We start from the raw sequence: 18730 nt of genomic DNA, 5'->3' as shown, positions 1-18730 counted from the left end.
TCGATCCAGACAATACAAAATATGGATGAAACACCCTTTTAAGTGTCATAAATAAAGGACATTTCACATGTAAGTTTCCAGGCACGTTGTTGAGTCCACAATAAATGGAGTTGTGATCTTTATGAAGTTTGGTACAAAACAACTGGAGTAAACTGTATTGGGACCTTGTTATGTCACATATAATGCCCTTAATTTTTTGGTATAACCCTCCTAATATATATATAATAATTTAGAAAAAATATTACCATGTCTTCTACCCCAGAGCACCAAGAAACAAGTACAACAGTAGACCACCAACATTACCCCCTCCACATCTTTACACCAGTGTAATTTTAGAATTAAGATTTTTTTTTTCCCCATTTTCTGCTTTCCTAATCTGAGTGCGTCTTATAATCCAGTATTAATACGTATACCTTTCTGGATAGCAGAAGGCACGCGGATCAGACTGGTTATATATACTGTACCTTCAGTGCGTCGATCAGATGAACCTTCTTAGCCAACAGCAGCTGGTACTCCAACTTTGGATGGATCATTTTCAGAGTATGGCCTACGGATTCTTCACTGATATCTAGTTAGGAAAACAAATAAAATGACTTCAATTACAACCTTGTATTATTCAGGTGGTTTTACTTTTAACAACAATATTATTTTAATATTTGTACTAAAAAACATTGAGGAGTCAAAAAAAAACTTTAATCCAGAGAAAATAGACAATTTTTCATCTATATGTTACCAATATGTCGGTTTCAGACATCAATATGGCATCTGATTTTATACATTAACAATTAAAAAAATAATACAAAGCCAAATCCAGTTTTCTATGTTAATAGCTTCAATGGATCAGTTATAAACAGATGTCATATGTATGGTACCCATATGGCATGTTTTTTATATACCCTTTGTGTTAAATGGGCAAAAAAAAGAGAATTTTGTTTACTTACCGTAAATTCTTTTTCTTATAGTTCCGTATTGGGAGACCCAGACATTGGGTGTATAGCTTCTGCCTCCGGAGGACACACAAAGTACTACACTCAAAAGTGTAGCTCCTCCCTCTGAGCTTATACACCCCCTGGAGAACCAGATCTAGCCAGTTTAGTGCAAAAGCTGAAGGAGAATAGCCACCCACAAGTAAAAACAGAGCAAGAACCGGAACAACCGGAGACTCTGTCCACGACAACAGCCGGTGATAACACACGGAACAAGAAACTGCCAACAGGCAACAGGGAGGGTGCTGGGTCTCCCAATACGGAACTATAAGAAAAAGAATTTACGGTAAGTAAACAAAATTCTCTTTTTCTTTATCGTTCCTATGGGAGACCCAGACATTGGGACGTCTCAAAGCAGTCCATGGGTGGGAATAAATAGAAAAACTGAGAAGTAGGCGGAGCCTAACTTCACAAATGGGCGACAGCCGCCTGAAGGATGCGTCTGCCCAAGCTCGCATCTGCCGAAGCATGAGCATGCACTTGGTAGTGCTTTGAAAAGGTATGCAGGCTAGTCCAAGTGGCAGCCTGACAGACTTGCTGAGCCGTAGCCTGGTGCCTGAAAGCCCAAGAGGCACCGACAGCTCTGGTCGAGTGTGCCTTGATACCCGGCGGGGGAGGCACCTGAGAACACTGGTAGGCATCCGAAATGGTCGACCTAATCCAACGGGCTAAGGTCGGCTTAGAAGCAGAGAGGCCCTTACGCCGACCTGTGGTTAGCACAAAAAGAGAGGTGCACCACCTAAGAGCAGCGGTGCGAGACACATAGATCCGGAGCGCCCGCACCAGATCCAGAGTATGCAACGCTTTCTCAAAGCGATGAACAGGAGCCGGACAAAAGGAAGGTAGGGTAATGTCCTGGTTAAGGTGGAAAGGAGAAACCACCTTAGGGAGAAAGTCCGGAGTCGGACGGAGAACCACCTTGTCTTGATGAAAAACCAAAAAAGGTGACTCCGAAGAGAGCGCAGCCAAATCAGAGACTCTCCTGAGGGAAGTTATGACCACTAGAAAGACCACTTTCTGTGAAAGACGAAACAAAGAAACCTCCCTAGGAGGCTCAAAGGGGGGTTTCTGCAAAACCGTGAGAACCAAATTGAGGTCCCAGGGATCCAAGGGCCGCCGATAAGGCGGAATGATGTGAGACGCGCCCTGCAAGAAGGTGCAGACCTGAGCCAGCCGGGCGATACGCCGCTGGAACAGCACTGACAGAGCCGAGACTTGTCCCTTGAGAGAGTTGAGGGACAGTCCCAGCTGCAGACCGGACTGTAGAAAGGACAGAAGGGTCGGCAAGGAAAAAGGCCAAGGAGGATGGCCGGAAGTGCGACACCAGGACAGGAAAATCTTCCAAGTCCTGTGATAGATCTTGGCGGAGGAAGACTTCCGGGCCCGAGTCATAATGGAGATGACCTCAGGGGGGATACCAGAAGCCGTCAAGATTCAGGACTCAAGAGTCACGCCGTCAATCTGAGAGCCGCAGAATTCTGGCGGAAAAGAAGGGAATTTTGTTTACTTACCGTAAATTCCTTTTCTTCTAGCTCCTATTGGGAGACCCAGACAATTGGGTGTATAGCTACTGCCTCCGGAGGCCACACAAAGCACTACACTTTAAAAAGTGTAACCCCTCCCCTCTGCCTATACACCCCCCCGTGCATCACGGGCTCCTCAGTTTTGGTGCAAAAGCAGGAAGGAGGAAACTTATAAATTGGTCTAAGGTAAATTCAATCCGAAGGATGTTCGGAGAACTGAAAACCATGAACCAAAAGAACAATTCAACATGAACAACATGTGTACACAAAAGAACAAACAGCCCGAAGGGAACAGGGGCGGGTGCTGGGTCTCCCAATAGGAGCTAGAAGAAAAGGAATTTACGGTAAGTAAACAAAATTCCCTTCTTCTTTGTCGCTCCATTGGGAGACCCAGACAATTGGGACGTCCAAAAGCAGTCCCTGGGTGGGTAAAAGAATACCCCGATAAAAAGAGCCGACAACGGCCCTCCTCTTACAGGTGGGCAACCGCCGCCTGAAGGACTCGCCTACCTAGACTGGCATCCGCCGAAGCATAGGAATGCACCTGATAGTGTTTCGTGAAAGTGTGCAGACTAGACCAGGTAGCTGCCTGACACACCTGCTGAGCCGTCGCCCGGTGCCGCAATGCCCAGGACGCACCTACGGCTCTGGTAGAATGGGCTTTCAGCCCTGAAGGAATCGGAAGCCCAGAAGAACGGTAGGCTTCGAAAATCGGTTCCTTGATCCACCGAGCCAAGGTTGACTTGGAAGCCTGCGACCCCTTACGCTGGCCAGCGACAAGGACAAAGAGCGCATCAGAACGGCGCAGTGGCGCCGTGCGAGACACGTAGATCCAGAGTGCTCTCACTAGATCTAACAAATGCAAATCCTTTTCACATTGGTGAATTGGATGAGGGCAAAATGAAGGTAAGGAGATATCCTGATTGAGATGAAAAGGGGACACCACCTTAGGGAGAAAGTCCGGGACCGGACGCAGAACCACCTTATCCTGGTGAAATACCAGGAAGGGGGCTTTGCATGACAGCGCTGCAAGCTCTGACACTCTTCGGAGTGATGTAACTGCAACTAGAAATGCCACCTTCTGCGAAAGACGTGATAGAGAGACATCCCGCAGCGGCTCAAAAGGTGGTTTCTGAAGAGCCCGTAGAACCCTGTTGAGATCCCAGGGTTCCAGCGGCCGCTTGTAAGGTGGGACTATGTGTCAAACTCCCTGCAGGAACGTGCGGACCTGCGGAAGCCTGGCTAGACGCTTTTGAAAAAACACGGAAAGCGCCGATACTTGTCCCTTGAGAGAGCCGAGAGACAAACCCTTGTCCATTCCGGATTGAAGGAAGGAAAGAAACGTGGGTAAGGCAAACGGCCAGGGGGTAAACCCCTTATCAGAGCACCAGGCTAAGAAGATCCTCCAAGCCCTGTGATAGATCTTGGCTGACGTTGGTTTCCTGGCCTGTCTCATAGTGGCAATGACCTCTTGAGATAACCCTGAGGACGCTAGGAGCCAGGACTCAATGGCCACACAGTCAGGTTGAGGGCCGCAGAATTCAGATGGAAAAATGGCCCTTGAGACAGCAAGTCTGGTCGGTCTGGGAGCGCCCACGGTTGACCCACCGTGAGGTGCCACAGGTCCGGGTACCACGACCTCCTCGGCCAGTCTGGAGCGACGAGGATGGCGCGGCGGCAGTCGGACCTGATCTTGCGCAACACTCTGGGCAGCATTGCCAGAGGAGGGAATACATAAGGCAGTCGAAATTGCGACCAATCCTGAACTAAGGCGTCCGCCGCCAGAGCTCTGTGATCCTGAGACCGTGCCATGAATGCCGGGACTTTGTTGTTGTGCCGAGACGCCATGAGATCGACGTCCGGCGTTCCCCAGCGGCAACAGATCTCTTGAAACACGTCCGGGTGAAGAGACCATTCCCCTGCGTCCATGCCCTGGCGACTGAGAAAGTCTGCTTCCCAGTTTTCTACGCCCGGGATGTGAACCGCGGAGATGGTGGAGGCTGTGGCCTCCGCCCACAGCAGAATCCGCCGAACTTCTTGGAAGGCTTGACGACTGCGAGTGCCGCCCTGGTGGTTGATGTACACGACCGCCGTGGCGTTGTCCGACTGTATGCGGATCTGCCTGCCCTCCAGCCACCGATGGAAAGCCTTTAGGGCTAGATACACTGCCCTTATCTTCAGAACATTGATCTGAAGGGAGGACTCTGTCGGAGTCCAGGTTCCCTGAGCCTTGTGGTGGAGAAAAACCGCTCCCCACCCTGACAGACTCGCGTCCGTCGTGACCACAGCCCAGGATGGGGGCAGGAAAGATTTTCCCTTCGACAGAGAAGTGGGAAGAAGCCACCAATGAAGAGAGGTCTTGGCTGCCAGAGAAAGAGAGACGTTCCTGTCTAAGGACGTCGACCTCTTGTCCCATTTGCGGAGAATGTCCTATTGGAGTGGACGCAGATGAAACTGCGCAAAGGGAACTGCCTCCATTGCTGCCACCATCTTCCCCAGGAAGTGCATGAGGCGCCTCAAGGGGTGTGACTGGGCCCGAAGGAGAGATTGCACCCCTGTTTGCAGCGAACGCTGTTTGTCCAGCGGTAGCTTGACTATCGCTGAGAGAGTATGAAACTCCATCCCGAGGTAAGTCAGTGATTGGGTCGGAGTCAATTTTGACTTTGGGAAATTGATGATCCACCCGAACCTCTGGATAGTCTCCATGGGACATTGAAGCGATGACAGAGCGGAGGGATTCCATGCGAAACCGCCTGGTTCTCACATGTCTGTTGAGCAATTTGAGGTCCAAAACGGGACGGAATGAACCGTCCTTTTTTGGCACCACGAACAGGTTGGAGTAAAAACCGCGACCACGTTCCTGAAGGGGAACGGGGATCACAACTCCTTCTGTCTTCAGAGTGTCCACCGCCTGAAAAAGTGCAACGGTTCGCTCGGGGGGCGGAGATGTTCTGAAAAAACGAGTCGGAGGACGAGAGCTGAACTCTATCCTGTAACCGTGAGACAGAATGTCCCTCACCCATCGGTCTTGGACATGTGGCCACCAGGCGTCGCAAAAGCGGGAGAGCCTGCCACCGACCGAGGATGCGGTTTGGGGAGGCCGAAAGTCATGAGGAGGCCGCCTTGGAGACGGTGCCTCCGGCGGTCTTTGGAGGACGTGACTTAGACCGCCATGCAGAAGAGTTTCTCTGGCTCTTCTGTGGCCTGTTGGACGAGGAGGATTGGGATCTGGCTGAGGGCCGAAAGGACCGAAACCTCGCTTGAATTTTTCGTTGCTGAGGTCTCTTTGGTTTGGGCTGGGGTAAGGACGAGTCCTTTCCCTTGGATTGCTTAATAATTTCATCCAATTGCTCGCCAAACAATCGGTCGCCAGAAAAAGGCAAACCGGTCAAGAACTTCTTGGAAGCAGAGTCTGCCTTCCATTCACGTAGCCACATGGCCCTGCGGACTGCCACCGAATTGGCGGATGCTACTGCTGTACGGCTAGCCGAGTCCAGGACAGCATTCATGGCGTAGGATGAAAATACCGACGCCTGAGAAGTCAAAGACGCTACTTGCGGAGCAGAGGTACGGGTGACCGCATTAATCTCAGACAGACAAGCTGAGATAGCCTGGAGTGCCCACACTGCTGCAAAGGCTGGGGCAAAGGACGCGCCTATGGCTTCATAGATGGATTTCATTAGGAGCTCTATCTGCCTGTCCGTGGCATCCTTGAGCGATGAACCGTCAGCCACTGCTACCACGGATCTAGCCGCCAGTCTAGAGACTGGAGGATCCACCTTGGGACATTGAGCCCAACCCTTAACTACGTCAGGGGGGAAGGGATAACGTGTGTCATTAAGGCGTTTAGTAAAGCGCTTGTCCGGGAAAGCCCTGTGCTTCTGGACAGCATCTCTGAAGTTAGAGTGATCGAAGAAAGCACTCCGAGTACGTTTGGGAAACCTAAATTGGTGCTTCTCCTGCTGTGAAGCCGACTCCTCCACAGGTAGAGGCGGGGGAGATAGATCTAGCACCTGGTTGATGGACGCTATAAGGTCATTTACTATGGCGTCCCCTTCAGGTGTATCAAGATTGAGAGCAACATCAGGGTCAGAGTCCTGGGCTGCGACCTCCGCCTCATCCTCTAGAGAGTCCTTAAGCTGAGACCCCGAACAGCGTGATGAAGTCGGGGAAGATTCTAAGCGAGCCCGCTTAGCCGGTCTGGGAGTGCGGTCCGTGCCGGAGTCCTCCACGTAATAACTAGAGGCCAACCCAGGAGCACGCTTCGTCGCAGACCGAGAGGGGCCTTGGGGAGATCCCGCAGTGCCCGGGGCCTGTGTAAGGGCCGGTCTGGACTGCAAGACTTCTAGTATCTTAGCAGACCATTTGTCCATAGACTGAGCCATGGATTGTGAAAGTGACTCAGAGAGTTTCTCAGCTAAAACTGCAAACTCTGTCCCTGCCACCTGTACAGGGGTAACCGGCGGTTCTACCAGGGCCGAGGGTCCCCCTAGTGCCCCAGGCTCCGGCTGAGCGAGTGCCACAGGGCCCGAGCATTGCTCACAGTGAGGGTAGGTGGAACCTGCAGGTAGCATAGCCGCACAAGAGGTACAGGTTGCAAAATAACCCTGTGTCTTGGCACCCTTGCTCCTTGTGAACGACATGCTGTTGTCTCCCAGGAGAATGATCACTGAGGGATATATAGCCACAAGCTAACAGTACAGCCGAACCGAGAAAATGTATACAAATACAATATATATATATATATACAGTTCGGCACTCTAGGGGGACCAGCACCGGATGACCGGTGTGGCTTACCGACCGCTCAAGCGGTGTGTGGCCACTAGATTCCCTGCCTCGGGTCTCCCAGAGCTGCAGCCAGAAGTCCTCCACCGGCAGAATGTGCTTAAAACATGGCTGTCGGCGTTCACAGGGGAGGAGGGAGCCGTGGGCGTAACTACAAAAGTGCGGGAATCTGGTGCCCCAGAGTGATTAGTGAGGGGGGAGGAGGACAGCTAAGTGTGCTCCAGCCCTCACTGTAGGCGTCAGACCGACCGTCCCGCCCTTTCCCCTGACTGGCAGGCCCGGGGGCGGGAGTTCAAGGCACTAGGCCGCAAAAGCCGGGGACTAAAGTTAAAACCGCGGCCGGCAAGCAGGCGCGATCGGCGCGGTAGTCCCGGTCTCATACCAACACCGCAGTCGCTGCAGCGTCTGAGGCCAAAGTGCTCCATGCACCGTCCCCAAGGGGACACAGAGTACCTGTAGATGCAGGGCCCTGTCCCTGATGATACTCAGTCTCCTGTCCGTCAGAATCCCAAAGGGGCTGCGGAGGGAGCCCGGTCCCAGTGCCTGGATAACCGGATAGGATCCCACTTCACCCAGAGCCCCTAAGGGATGGGGAAGGAAAACGGCATGTGGCTCCAGCCTGTGTACCCGCAATGGGTACCTCAACCTTAACAACACCGCCGACTTAGTGGGGTGAGAAGGGAGCATGCCGGGGGCCCTGTTAGGGGCCCTCTTTTCTTCCATCCGATACAATCAGCAGCTGCTGCTGACTAAAATGGGAGCATGAGTGAATGTGTGCCTCCTTCAACACAAAGCATAAAAACTGAGGAGCCCGTGATGCACGGGGGGGTGTATAGGCAGAGGGGAGGGGTTACACTTTTTAAAGTGTAGTGCTTTGTGTGGCCTCCGGAGGCAGTAGCTATACACCCAATTGTCTGGGTCTCCCAATGGAGCGACAAAGAAACGGACCTTGCGAGAGTAGGTCTGGACGGTCCGGGAGATGCCACGGCATCTCTACGGACAGATGGAGCAGGTCTGGATACCAAGCTCGCCTGGGCCAGTCCGGTGCAATGAGGATGACTCGGCGGCCCTCCATTCTGATCTTGCGCAGCACTCTGGGCAAGAGAGCTAGAGGGGGAAACACATAGGACAGACGAAACTGGGACCAGTCTTGAACCAGAGCGTCCGCGGCGAATGCCTGAGGATCGTGGGAGCGAGCCACGTAAACAGGAACTTTGTTGTTGTGACGGGATGCCATTAGGTCCACGTCCGGAGTGCCCCATTTGCGGCAGATTGACTGAAACATTGCCGGGTGCAGGGACCACTCGCCACCGTCCACTGTTTGACGGCTGAGATAATCTGCTTCCCAGTTTTCCACGCCTGGGATGTGGACTGCGGATATGGTGGACTTGGAGTCCTCCGTCCATTGAAGGATGCGTTGTACCTCCAACATTGCCAGGCGGCTGCGTGTCCCGCCTTGGTGATTGATGTAGGCAACCGCTGTAGCGTTGTCTGACTGGACTCGGATGTGCTTGCCCGCCAATAGGTGGTGAAAAGCTAGGAGAGCCAGAAGCACGGCTCTGGTTTCCAGCACATTGATCGAGAGGGCTGACTCGGACGGAGTCCAAGTGCCCTGCGTTCGGTGGTGGAGACATACCGCTCCCCAGCCGGATAGACTGGCATCCGTGGTGAGGATCACCCAGGACGGGGCCAGGAAGGAGCGCCCCTGAGACAGAGAGAGGGGCCGAAGCCACCACTGAAGAGAGCTCCTGGTCTGTGGCGACAGAGCCACTAACCTGTGCAAGGAGGAAGGCCGCTTGTCCCAACAGCGGAGAATGTCCAGCTGCAGTGGCCGCAGATGGAACTGGGCAAAGGGAACAGCCTCCATTGACGCCACCATCTGACCCAGCACCTGCATCAGGTGCCTGATGGAATAACGGCGGGGCCTCAGCAGAGAGTGCACCGCCAGTTGGAGGGACTGCTGTTTGATTAAGGGCAACTTCACAAGTGCCGGCAAAGTCTCGAACTGCATCCCTAGGTACGTGAGCCTCTGGGTCGGAGTCAGAGTGGTTTTGGGCACATTGACAAGCCACCCGAATTGGGCTAGAGTGGCGAGAGTGAGCGAGACACTCCGCTGACAGTATGCGCTGGATGCAGCCTTGACTAGAAGGTCGTCCAGGTAAGGAATCACTGCCAACCCTTGGAGGTGCAGAACCGCAACCACTGCTGCCATGACCTTGGTGAATACCCGAGGGGCCGTGGCTAACCCGAAGGGGAGAGCCACGAATTGGAAATGTTCCTCTCTGATTGCAAAACGTAGCCAACGCTGGTGTGAAACTGCAATTGGCACGTGTAGATAGGCATCTCTGATGTCGATGGATGCCAGGAAATCCCCTTGGGTCATTGAGGCAATGACTGACCGCAGAGACTCCATGCGAAAATGCCGCACCTGAACATGCTTGTTGAGAAGCTTGAGATCCAGGATGGGCCGGAAGGAACCGTCCTTTTTGGGGACTAGGAAGAGATTGGAGTAGAAACCTCTGAACCGTTCCCGGGCGGGAACCGGTACAATTACCCCGTTGACCTGCAAGGATGCCACGGCCTGAGAGAAGGCGGCGGCCTTGGAGCAGGGGGGAGTTGACAGAAAAAAATCTGTTTGGCGGGCTGGAAGAGAATTCTATCCTGTAGCCGTGGGAGATGATATCCCGCACCCACTGATCGGAGACGTGTTGAAACCACACGTCGCCAAAGTGGGAGAGCCTGCCACCGACTAAGGACGTTGCTGGCGCGGACAGATAGTCAAGAGGAGGCTGCCTTAGTGGCAGCAGCTCCTGCGGTCTTCTGTGGACGCGCTTTTGTGCGCCAGTTGGATTTTTGGTCCTTGGCTGAGTTAGTGGACGAGGCCGAGGGCTTAGAGGACGACCAGTTGGAGGAACGAAAGGAACGAAACCTCGACTGATTCCTACCCTGGACAGGTTTCCTGGTTTGGGTTTGTGGCATGGAAGTACTCTTCCCGCCAGTAGCCTCCTTAATAATTTCATCCAGCTGTTCACCGAACAGCCTGGACCCAGCAAAAGGGAGTCCAGCAAGGAACTTCTTTGAGGAAGCATCTGCCTTCCACTCTCGAAGCCACAAGATCCTGCGGATAGTGAGGGAATTAGCCGAAGCCACCGCAGTGCGGTGAGAAGCCTCCAGCATGGCAGACATGGCATAGGATGAAAAAGCTGAAGCTTGGGAAGTTAAGGTAACCAGTTCGGGCATAGATTCCCTGGTGAGGGAATGCATCTCCTCCAGAGAAGCAGAGATGGCTTTGAGAGCCCACACTGCTGCAAAAGTTGGGGAGAACGAGGCCCCTGCCGCCTCATATATAGATTTGGCCAGAAGGTCGACCTGGCGGTCAGTGGAATCCTTAAGTGAGGTGCTGTCAGCCACCGACACAACAGTCCGGGCTGATAGCCTAGACACCGGAGGGTCTACCTTTGGTGAATGAGCCCACTCCTTGACCACCTCAGGTGAAAATGGAAACCGGTCATCAGAACTACGCTTTGGGAAGCGTTTGTCAGGACAGGCCCTGGGCTTGGACACAGCGGCCTGAAAACTGGAGTGGTTAAAGAACACACTCTTTGTCCTCTTAGGCGAGGTAAACTGGTGCTTTTCTGCCAGAGAGGGTTGCTCCTCTGATACTGGCGGCTTGAGATCCAGTACAGAATTAATGGACGCAATCAAATCACTAACATCTGAATCACTTTCTGATAGATCAATGGGGCACATGGAGTTAGCCTCCGAGCCCCCTGTAAAGGCATCCTCCTCGTCCCGCGAGTCAGCGTCTGAAACAGAGCCGCGGGACGAGGAAGGAGAGGGAGCCCTGCGTCTCCTTTTAGGAGGACGGGGTCTGGGACCAGATGATGAATCCTCTGTGAGCTCTGCTGAGAGAGCCCTAGCAGCAGAGGCACCCTGTGAAGGGGGCTGATGCATGTTCAGCAAAGTCCTGGACAGCTGTACTATGGAGTCGGCAAAAGACTGGGAGATAGACCTAGATAAGGATTCTACCCAAGCCGGGGGTTCAGCCACAGGGACCGGAGCAGCCTGAGAGACCACTGGGGGGGCGATTCCAGGCTGAGGCATCGTCAGGTTAGAGCAGGCATCACAATGTGGATAGGTGCTCAGTTCAGGCAGTAGGAGCTTACATGCAGTGCATACTGAATACAGCTTTGGAGCCTTGCTCCTCGTGTGAGACATGCTGCTGAATTGGGGGCTCTGCCAGAATGACCCCCAGAGAGTATATACAGAAGGTCCACAACCGAAGGTTGTGGCTTACCAGACCGCTGGAGCGGTTTGTGTGCCCTCCAGATGCCAAAGCCCGGACCCCCAAGCACCTCAGCAGGGATGCTGCAGCCAGCGCTGATCCCAGGGAAGAACGCTGAGAAAATGGCGCCGGAGTGAAGAGAGGGGGCGGGACTCACTCTGAGAGCGGGATCTGGAGGGCCAAAGAGATCTACAGGGGAGGAGACATGAACTCAGTGAGGAGTGTCTCTCCCCTGTGTAGAACGGCCGCTGGGCGGAGCCGCACTGTCCCTCTGCATGAATGACATGCGAGGGCAGTGAAACCGAAAGTAGGCCTTGATTTGAGCGGTGCGGCCGGCGCGCAGGCACCATCGGCGCAGTTCTCAGGCGACAGCCAGAGAACCCGCCGGAAATGTCACAAAAATCACTCAGCACACTCTCCCCCAACAATAAAGTACAAGGGACCCCCATATATAAACGTCTCAGGTACTTAGCTTGCTGAGACGCAGGGTTCCAAGTCCCTGGGGATGAGTGCTCCGTCCAGCAGGATCCTGAAGGGCTGCGGATGGAGACCGGTCTCCTGCCAAGCATGGAGAACTGTGCTGGCTCCCACTTCAAGCCAGAGCCCGGAGGGATGGTGAAGTAGCACGGCATGTAAGGCTCCAGCCTTGGAATCAACCTTAACAGCACCGCCGACACAGTGGGGTGAGAAGGGACATGCCGGGGGTCCAGGCTTGGACCCGCTTTTCTTCTAACTCTTTCCAAAAATGAAAAATCAGATGAGAATGCATGTGTGGATGTATGCCTCCTGAACACAAAGCGATAAACTGGCTAGATCTGGTTCTCCAGGGGGTGTATAAGCTCAGAGGGAGGAGCTACACTTTTGAGTGTAGTACTTTGTGTGTCCTCCGGAGGCAGAAGCTATACACCCAATGTCTGGGTCTCCCATAGGAACGTTAAAGAAAAAATGGATGATAATGTTTGCACAGATTTTTTTAACACGCATTGCTTCCATTGGCCTGTATGGGTTCATCTGGCATGCAGATTGAAAATATGCTTGTCTGAACGAGCGCTAAGGAGCAATAACGGCTGGCAGCTTTGGGTGCAGACAGGTGATATTACCATATGATATATTAAGATTGATTTTTCTTTTCGTGGCTTCTTTAGATAAGACATCTTTTAGAATTGAAATTGTAGAGATATTGTCCGACTTGAAAACTCCTTCTCCTTTTCTGCAAAAATAATGAAAACATTATTGTTACCGGGTAGAAATAGATTATTAAACATCACAGCAATCAACAACACATGCAGAAGCGCTGTAGCTGTCACACTGGAGCCCTACAGACGGATGGCACAATACTGCCCGGCTTTGCAGGAGATAGTTACCTATACGAACATTCAAGCAATGTATCCAGGAAAGTATTCTGAAAGTAAAAAACCACATCTTCCCCAACTGGAGGCTTCTCCGGGACCTCGGGCAGACAAAACACCATCCATGAATGGATCTCCGCAAAGCTGAACTGGCCTGTCAGGCTCAATATATTCATAGGCCTGTGAAGAATGACACATTTTATCTAAATTTAATAATCATTTAACCAAGAAATTGTCTGTAAAAACATACATGCATGATGTTATCAAACACATACAGTTTGGCATGCTTGGAGCTCACATGAAAGCTTCTGTCCCCCTATTTAATGATTAGAAGTGGTCTGTAGTTATGGATTCTCACCAATACAAATCTCTGTGCGAAGAATCTATATAAATCTATATTAATCTTTTATTAATCTACAATTTTACTGTTTTTATTATTTCTTATTTATATTCATATTGGTTGCTCTGGTTTCAACACCATTTTAGGTTTTTAAACGTTTTTAAGGCACGTCCGGTGACTGTTCGTTACCTGTGTGCCTTTTTGCAATTGTCAAAGTCTTATATAGAAGGGTTCCCTTTGCACTGACTCTTGCTGTACATCAGTGATTTTGATACCTGAAGAAGGCATTGTATAGACTCTGAAACGCGTTGAATTAATAAAATCACAAAGACTACTTCTCCCGAGTGTTTTCCTCCCTTCACAAGGCAGCGCAGGTTAACCATTTCCTTCTATGCCACGTATACCGAATTATCTCCTGGGTCTGCGGCGGCCATTGTGGTGATCATTTCTGCTTTTGTTGGTAGTTGTGACCCTCACAACTACACCAGGTGAGTGCTCCTGAGCATATTATTTTAACTTCCGCCAGGATAAGACACCATCCGCGCCTTTTTATCTTACCAGAAATAATTTTATCTAAATTTAATAATCATTTAACCAAGAAATTGTCTGTAAAAACACATATGCATGATGTTATCAAACACATATAGTTTGGCATGCTTGGAGCTCATACGAAAGCTTCTGTCCCACTATTTAATGATTAGTACTTATCTGTGGTTTTGGATTCTCACCGATATAAATTTCTGACAAATCTCTGTGCAAAGAATCTTGACGTTATATAATACAACATGGCGAATACAATACATCTAGATATGTTATACATACATATATGAACATTACATCAAACTTACACCATTTTTCTCCTCTAATCATCACTGTACCTGTTTTGATCAAAGACATGACTCCTCTGATGAAGAGACAGGGGTTTTATTTGGTACTGCCGAACCTGGCATGTCTTGGGTTGAATTCTAGGAGTTACGTAGGCCTGTAATGTCCCATACTGTCCTTCTATTGAGCGAATCTGTATGAATACAGAAATGCCAAGTTATACAGGCAAGCTTTATGAATAATAGCAATTCACTACATAGAAACACTGGTAATTCTGGCAGCGAAAATAACAATAACTCGTGAATTGTAAATGTTCCTGATCTTTTAACAACAGCTTGTGCTTCAGAGCAGATCTTCCCATTGGGACTGCACCAATAAAGTTGTAACTATTGTTAGTCAATTCTTCCATGTTACAGTGGAACCTTGGTTTACGAGAACAATCCGTTCTGGGAGTGTGCTTGTAAACCAAGTTACTCGTCTAGCAAAGCAAATTTCCCATAGGAAATAATGCAAGCTCAGACAGTTAGTTTCATAACTTGTGCAATGTCCCATCCTGGTCCCCTATTGTGCGATTCCACACACACACACAAACATACATGCACACACACATATTATGCTCACCTTACCTTCCGTTACATCGTCGGCCTCATGGTTCTTGTAGTTTGCCGGTACAGGATGTGTATCGGGTAACCATTGTGACGATGGAGGAACGTCCGCTGCGAGAGCGCTGACATCAAAGACAGGAGCCGCTTGCCTCTGATTGGTCAACGCGCTGCCTTTGAGTAGCAGCTGACAGCGAAAGTTCCTCCATCATCACGATGGTTACCCAATACACATCCTATACTGACAAACTGGGAGACCAGCAATGGAACGGAAGGTAAGGTGAGCATAATATTTGTGTGTGCGCGCATGCTTGTGTGTGTTTGTGCATGTTTGTGCGGACTGCAAGAGCGGGTCAGAGCGCGGTGAAATTACGGAACCGGAAGTGTGTGTGGTGAGTATTTGCTCGTACAGCAAAGCATTGCTCATAAACTGAGTTACAAACTTACAGCAAGCTTTGCTCGTATAGCGAAATACTCGCACACCAAGTTACTCGTAAACCGAAGTTCCACTGTATTTCCTTTTCCTACTCTCAAGCATGTCTGGTAGTCTAGGTGTGTGCTGTCTCACAATTACACCCCGCTACCTTGTATCAGAAGAGATTTGGCATCTGTGCCCGGCTACATACATCTCCGAGGGGTCAGGCATTATTCTCACTGCCATATACATTTTATAAAATGATGGCAATGTTAGACAGACTGCTGATTTTTAGCTTCAAAATTACCTTGAGTTCTAGGCGGGTGGTGTTTGCCTGGCAGCGATAGGTGGCAAGGAGGAAATTCCCATTTGGCTGTGCAACAAATTGAAGATGTTAGAACATAAGTCAGAAAGAAAAATCTAATGCTCTCATCTGTAAGCATGTCCTCACCTCACTGTCACAACCACTGAAGCTCACAACAGCCGAGTTCTTGTCAACATCCAGCAGGTCCACGGGGACATCACTCTGCAAATATCAAGAGCATCAGTGCTGGAGAAATCAATATGTGTCCACTAAGTACTCTGCCGAGATGCAAAGAATGAAAAACAACGTAGAAATCCCGGTTATGGCTTTCACTTGGGATACACAATGGTGACTGATCCAAAATAACATGTGAAAACATGGCAGGGAATATGTTTCTCTAGTACTAAGCACAGGTTAGGCTCTATAGAAAAGAATTCAAAAAAGTTTCAAAACTTGTTCTAATGTGTTTAACCCCTTAACTAGCACAAGATATTATAGAGTGAATATGAAATAGGCTGTAGTTTCTGATGACAAAACCAAAAGATAAGTCATCAGTGTCGGATCTGTGGGGGCCCAGCACCCAGCACCTACACCGATCAGTGTTTACATCCAGCCTTCATCGGAGCTATTAAACAGAATCAGTCACCAGGTTTATGCCACCTAATCTGAGGTAGGTGCAGAGATCCTAAAGACCCCGTTACACGCAGCGAAGTATTAACGATATATCGCCAGGGTCATGGATTCTGTGACGCACATCTGGCATCGTTAGCGACGTCGTTGCGTGTGACACCAACGAGCGGCCATCAACGATGGAAAATACTCACCAAATCGTCCATCGTTGACACATCGTTCATTTTCAAAAAATCGTTGATTGTTGAAGACGCAGGTTGTTCGTCGTTCCCGTGGCAGCACACATCGCTATGTGTGACACCTCGGGAACGACGAACTACAGCTTACCTGCAGCCGCCGACAATGAGGAAGGAAGGAGGTGGGCGGGATGTTACGGCCGCTCAGCTACGCCCCTCCGCTTCTATTGGGTGGCCGCTTAGTGACGCCGAACGAACCGCCCCCTTAGAAAGGAGGCGGTTCGCTGGCCACAGCGACGTCGCTAGGCAGGTAAGTCCGTGTGACGGCTCTTAAAATATTCTGCGCCACGGGCAGCGATTTGCCCATGACGCACAAACGACGGGGGCAGGTACGCTCACTAGCGATATCGCTGTGTGTAAAGCCCGCTTAGTACCAACTGTGTGTCATTTACTGGGCTGCTTAGTGTAGTTTTGATAAAATCACTGTTTAAATCAGCAGTAATTTATCATTAGAGGACTACTTGGTGTGCTGTCAGGTAGTCCAGCATATTCATAAGCTCTGTATCAGGAATCAGGTTCTCTGCTCTCAGAAGGGGGAGCAAAAATCTGGTGACAGATTCCCTTTAACAGATGGACAAAGTTGCACTGCACAGCGCCATTCAATGTCAAGTGGCTCCTGACTGGTACTGCAGAACAGCTCCTAGTCTTTTAAAGGGAATCGGTCAGCAAGTTTTTGCTACCCCATTTGAGAGCAGAATGATAGAGGCAAAGAGACCCTGATTCCAATGATGTATCACTTACATCAGAGGTCCCCAACTCCAGTCCTCAAGGCCCACCAACAGTGCAGGGTTTTGGGATTTTCTTAGTATTGCACAGGTGTTAATGTAATTACCTGGCCAGGTGCTGGTTCCAACAGCAGTGCAATGCTAAGGAAATCCTGAAAACATGCACTGTTGGTGGGCCTTGAGGACTGGAGTTGGGAAACCCTGACTTACATTACTGGTTGCAGCCGTTCTGACACAATCAGAGCTTTTAGATTTAGCAAAGCAGCAGAGCTTCCCCCACCCACAACAGGCTCACAATATAGATTGTAGATTGACAGTGAAGTGCCAATCAGAGGAGAGGGTGACATTGTAGTCCAGCAATGATAATCACTAGGTGATAAATCCCTTAGTAAACAACCCACAGCCTGATAAGAGAGGCATAGTTGATTTGTGTTTTTTAACCCCGACAGCATGCTTTTCTCAGATTACCGTATGTTTCGGATTAGAAGACGCACTTTTCCTCCCAAAACTTTGGGAGGAAAATGAGGGGTGCGTTTTAAAATCCGAATGTAGCTTACCGGGGGGTTGTACAGAGGGGTCAAAGGAGGCAGGGAGATGCTCCGAGCAGTGCACTGTGCTGACGGCGCTGCTGGTCTGTGCGATGTTGTTTTGGATCGGGCCACGCCGCTCTGTTCTGTTTGGAGCCGCTCCGTTCTGCTCTGTGCACGGCTGCTCCGTCCTGGTCGGCTGCTCTGTGCACGGCTGCTCCGTCCTGATCGGCTGCTCCGTCCTGCTCGGCTGCTCTGTGCACGGCTGCTCCGTCCTGCTAGGCTGCTCTGTGCACGGCTGCTCCGTCCTGCTAGGCTGCTCTGTGCACGGCTGCTCCGTCCTGCTCGGCTGCTCTGTGCACGGCTGCTCCGTCCTGCTCGGCTGCCCTGTGCACGGCTGCTCCGTCCTGCTCGGCTGCTCTGTGCACGGCTGCTCCGTCCTGCTCGGCTGCTCTGTGCACGGCTGCTCCGTCCTGCTCGGCTGCTCTGTGCACGGCTGCTCCCTCCTGCTCGGCTGCTCTGTGCACGGCTGCTCCGTCCTGCTCGGCTGCTCTGTGCACGGCTGCTCCGTCTTGCTCGGTTTGCTCTGTGCACGGCTGCTCCGTCCTGCTCTGTGCACGGCTGCTCCGTCCTGCTCTGTGCACGGCTGCTCCGTCCTGCTCGGTTTGCTCTGTGCACGGCTGCTCCGTCCTGCTCGGCTGCTCCATCACCAGCCCTGAACAGAACAGAGCGGCGTCGCCGGGCCCGCACAGAGCAGAGCGGCGTCTCCGTCCCCGCACAGAGCAGCACCCGCGTCTCCGGCCCCACACAGAGCAGAGCGACACCGGCCCCCGCACAGAGCAGCGAGTATCTGGGCCCCCCTCTATACTACTTGTAGTACTCCAGTACTGCCCCTGCCTCCTGTGACCCCCGCTCCTCTGCATGCCCCCCTCCCTGGTAAGACACCACCAGATTATAAACGGACCCTATATTTTTTTTTTTACCTTTTTTCCCTCCAAATTTGGGGTGCGTCTTATAATCCAGTGTGTCTTATAAAACGAAAAATACGGTATATAGAAAAGACCTGGGACAGATTCCCTTTAAATAGAAGCTAATGTGCAATACATGGCAGCAGCCCACACATAGTAAACTGAGCTGTGCAGTGCAGTTCCGTTCAATGTGTTTACATTCAACTACTGCCAGGGCTAATACCAACTCA

The 18730-nt window shown here is 51.0% G+C and overlaps 2 protein-coding genes across 3 annotated transcripts in view; both read right to left on the bottom strand.

Moving 5' to 3' along the window:
* The window catches only part of ANXA5 (annexin A5), a 445678-nt gene that overhangs the window by 310063 nt on the left and 116885 nt on the right, over positions 1-18730 (bottom strand). The window lies entirely within an intron of this gene.
* BBS7 (Bardet-Biedl syndrome 7) overlaps positions 1-18730 on the bottom strand; it is a 144229-nt gene that overhangs the window by 28954 nt on the left and 96545 nt on the right. For both annotated transcript variants that reach the window (XM_075349109.1, XM_075349118.1), the window contains exons 13-18: positions 15562-15636; positions 15418-15483; positions 14147-14286; positions 12944-13108; positions 12680-12789; positions 465-568 (exon numbers count right to left, since the gene is read on the bottom strand). In XM_075349109.1, the coding sequence (XP_075205224.1) occupies positions 465-568; positions 12680-12789; positions 12944-13108; positions 14147-14286; positions 15418-15483; positions 15562-15636 (660 nt within the window). The remainder of the gene's footprint in view (positions 1-464; positions 569-12679; positions 12790-12943; positions 13109-14146; positions 14287-15417; positions 15484-15561; positions 15637-18730) is intronic.

This window comes from Anomaloglossus baeobatrachus, chromosome 1 (genome assembly GCF_048569485.1).
Source record: "Anomaloglossus baeobatrachus isolate aAnoBae1 chromosome 1, aAnoBae1.hap1, whole genome shotgun sequence".
Lineage (NCBI taxonomy): Eukaryota > Metazoa > Chordata > Amphibia > Anura > Aromobatidae > Anomaloglossus > Anomaloglossus baeobatrachus.
The sequence above is the reverse complement of the archived record's forward strand: the minus strand, read 5'-3'. Positions and strand labels throughout refer to the sequence as shown.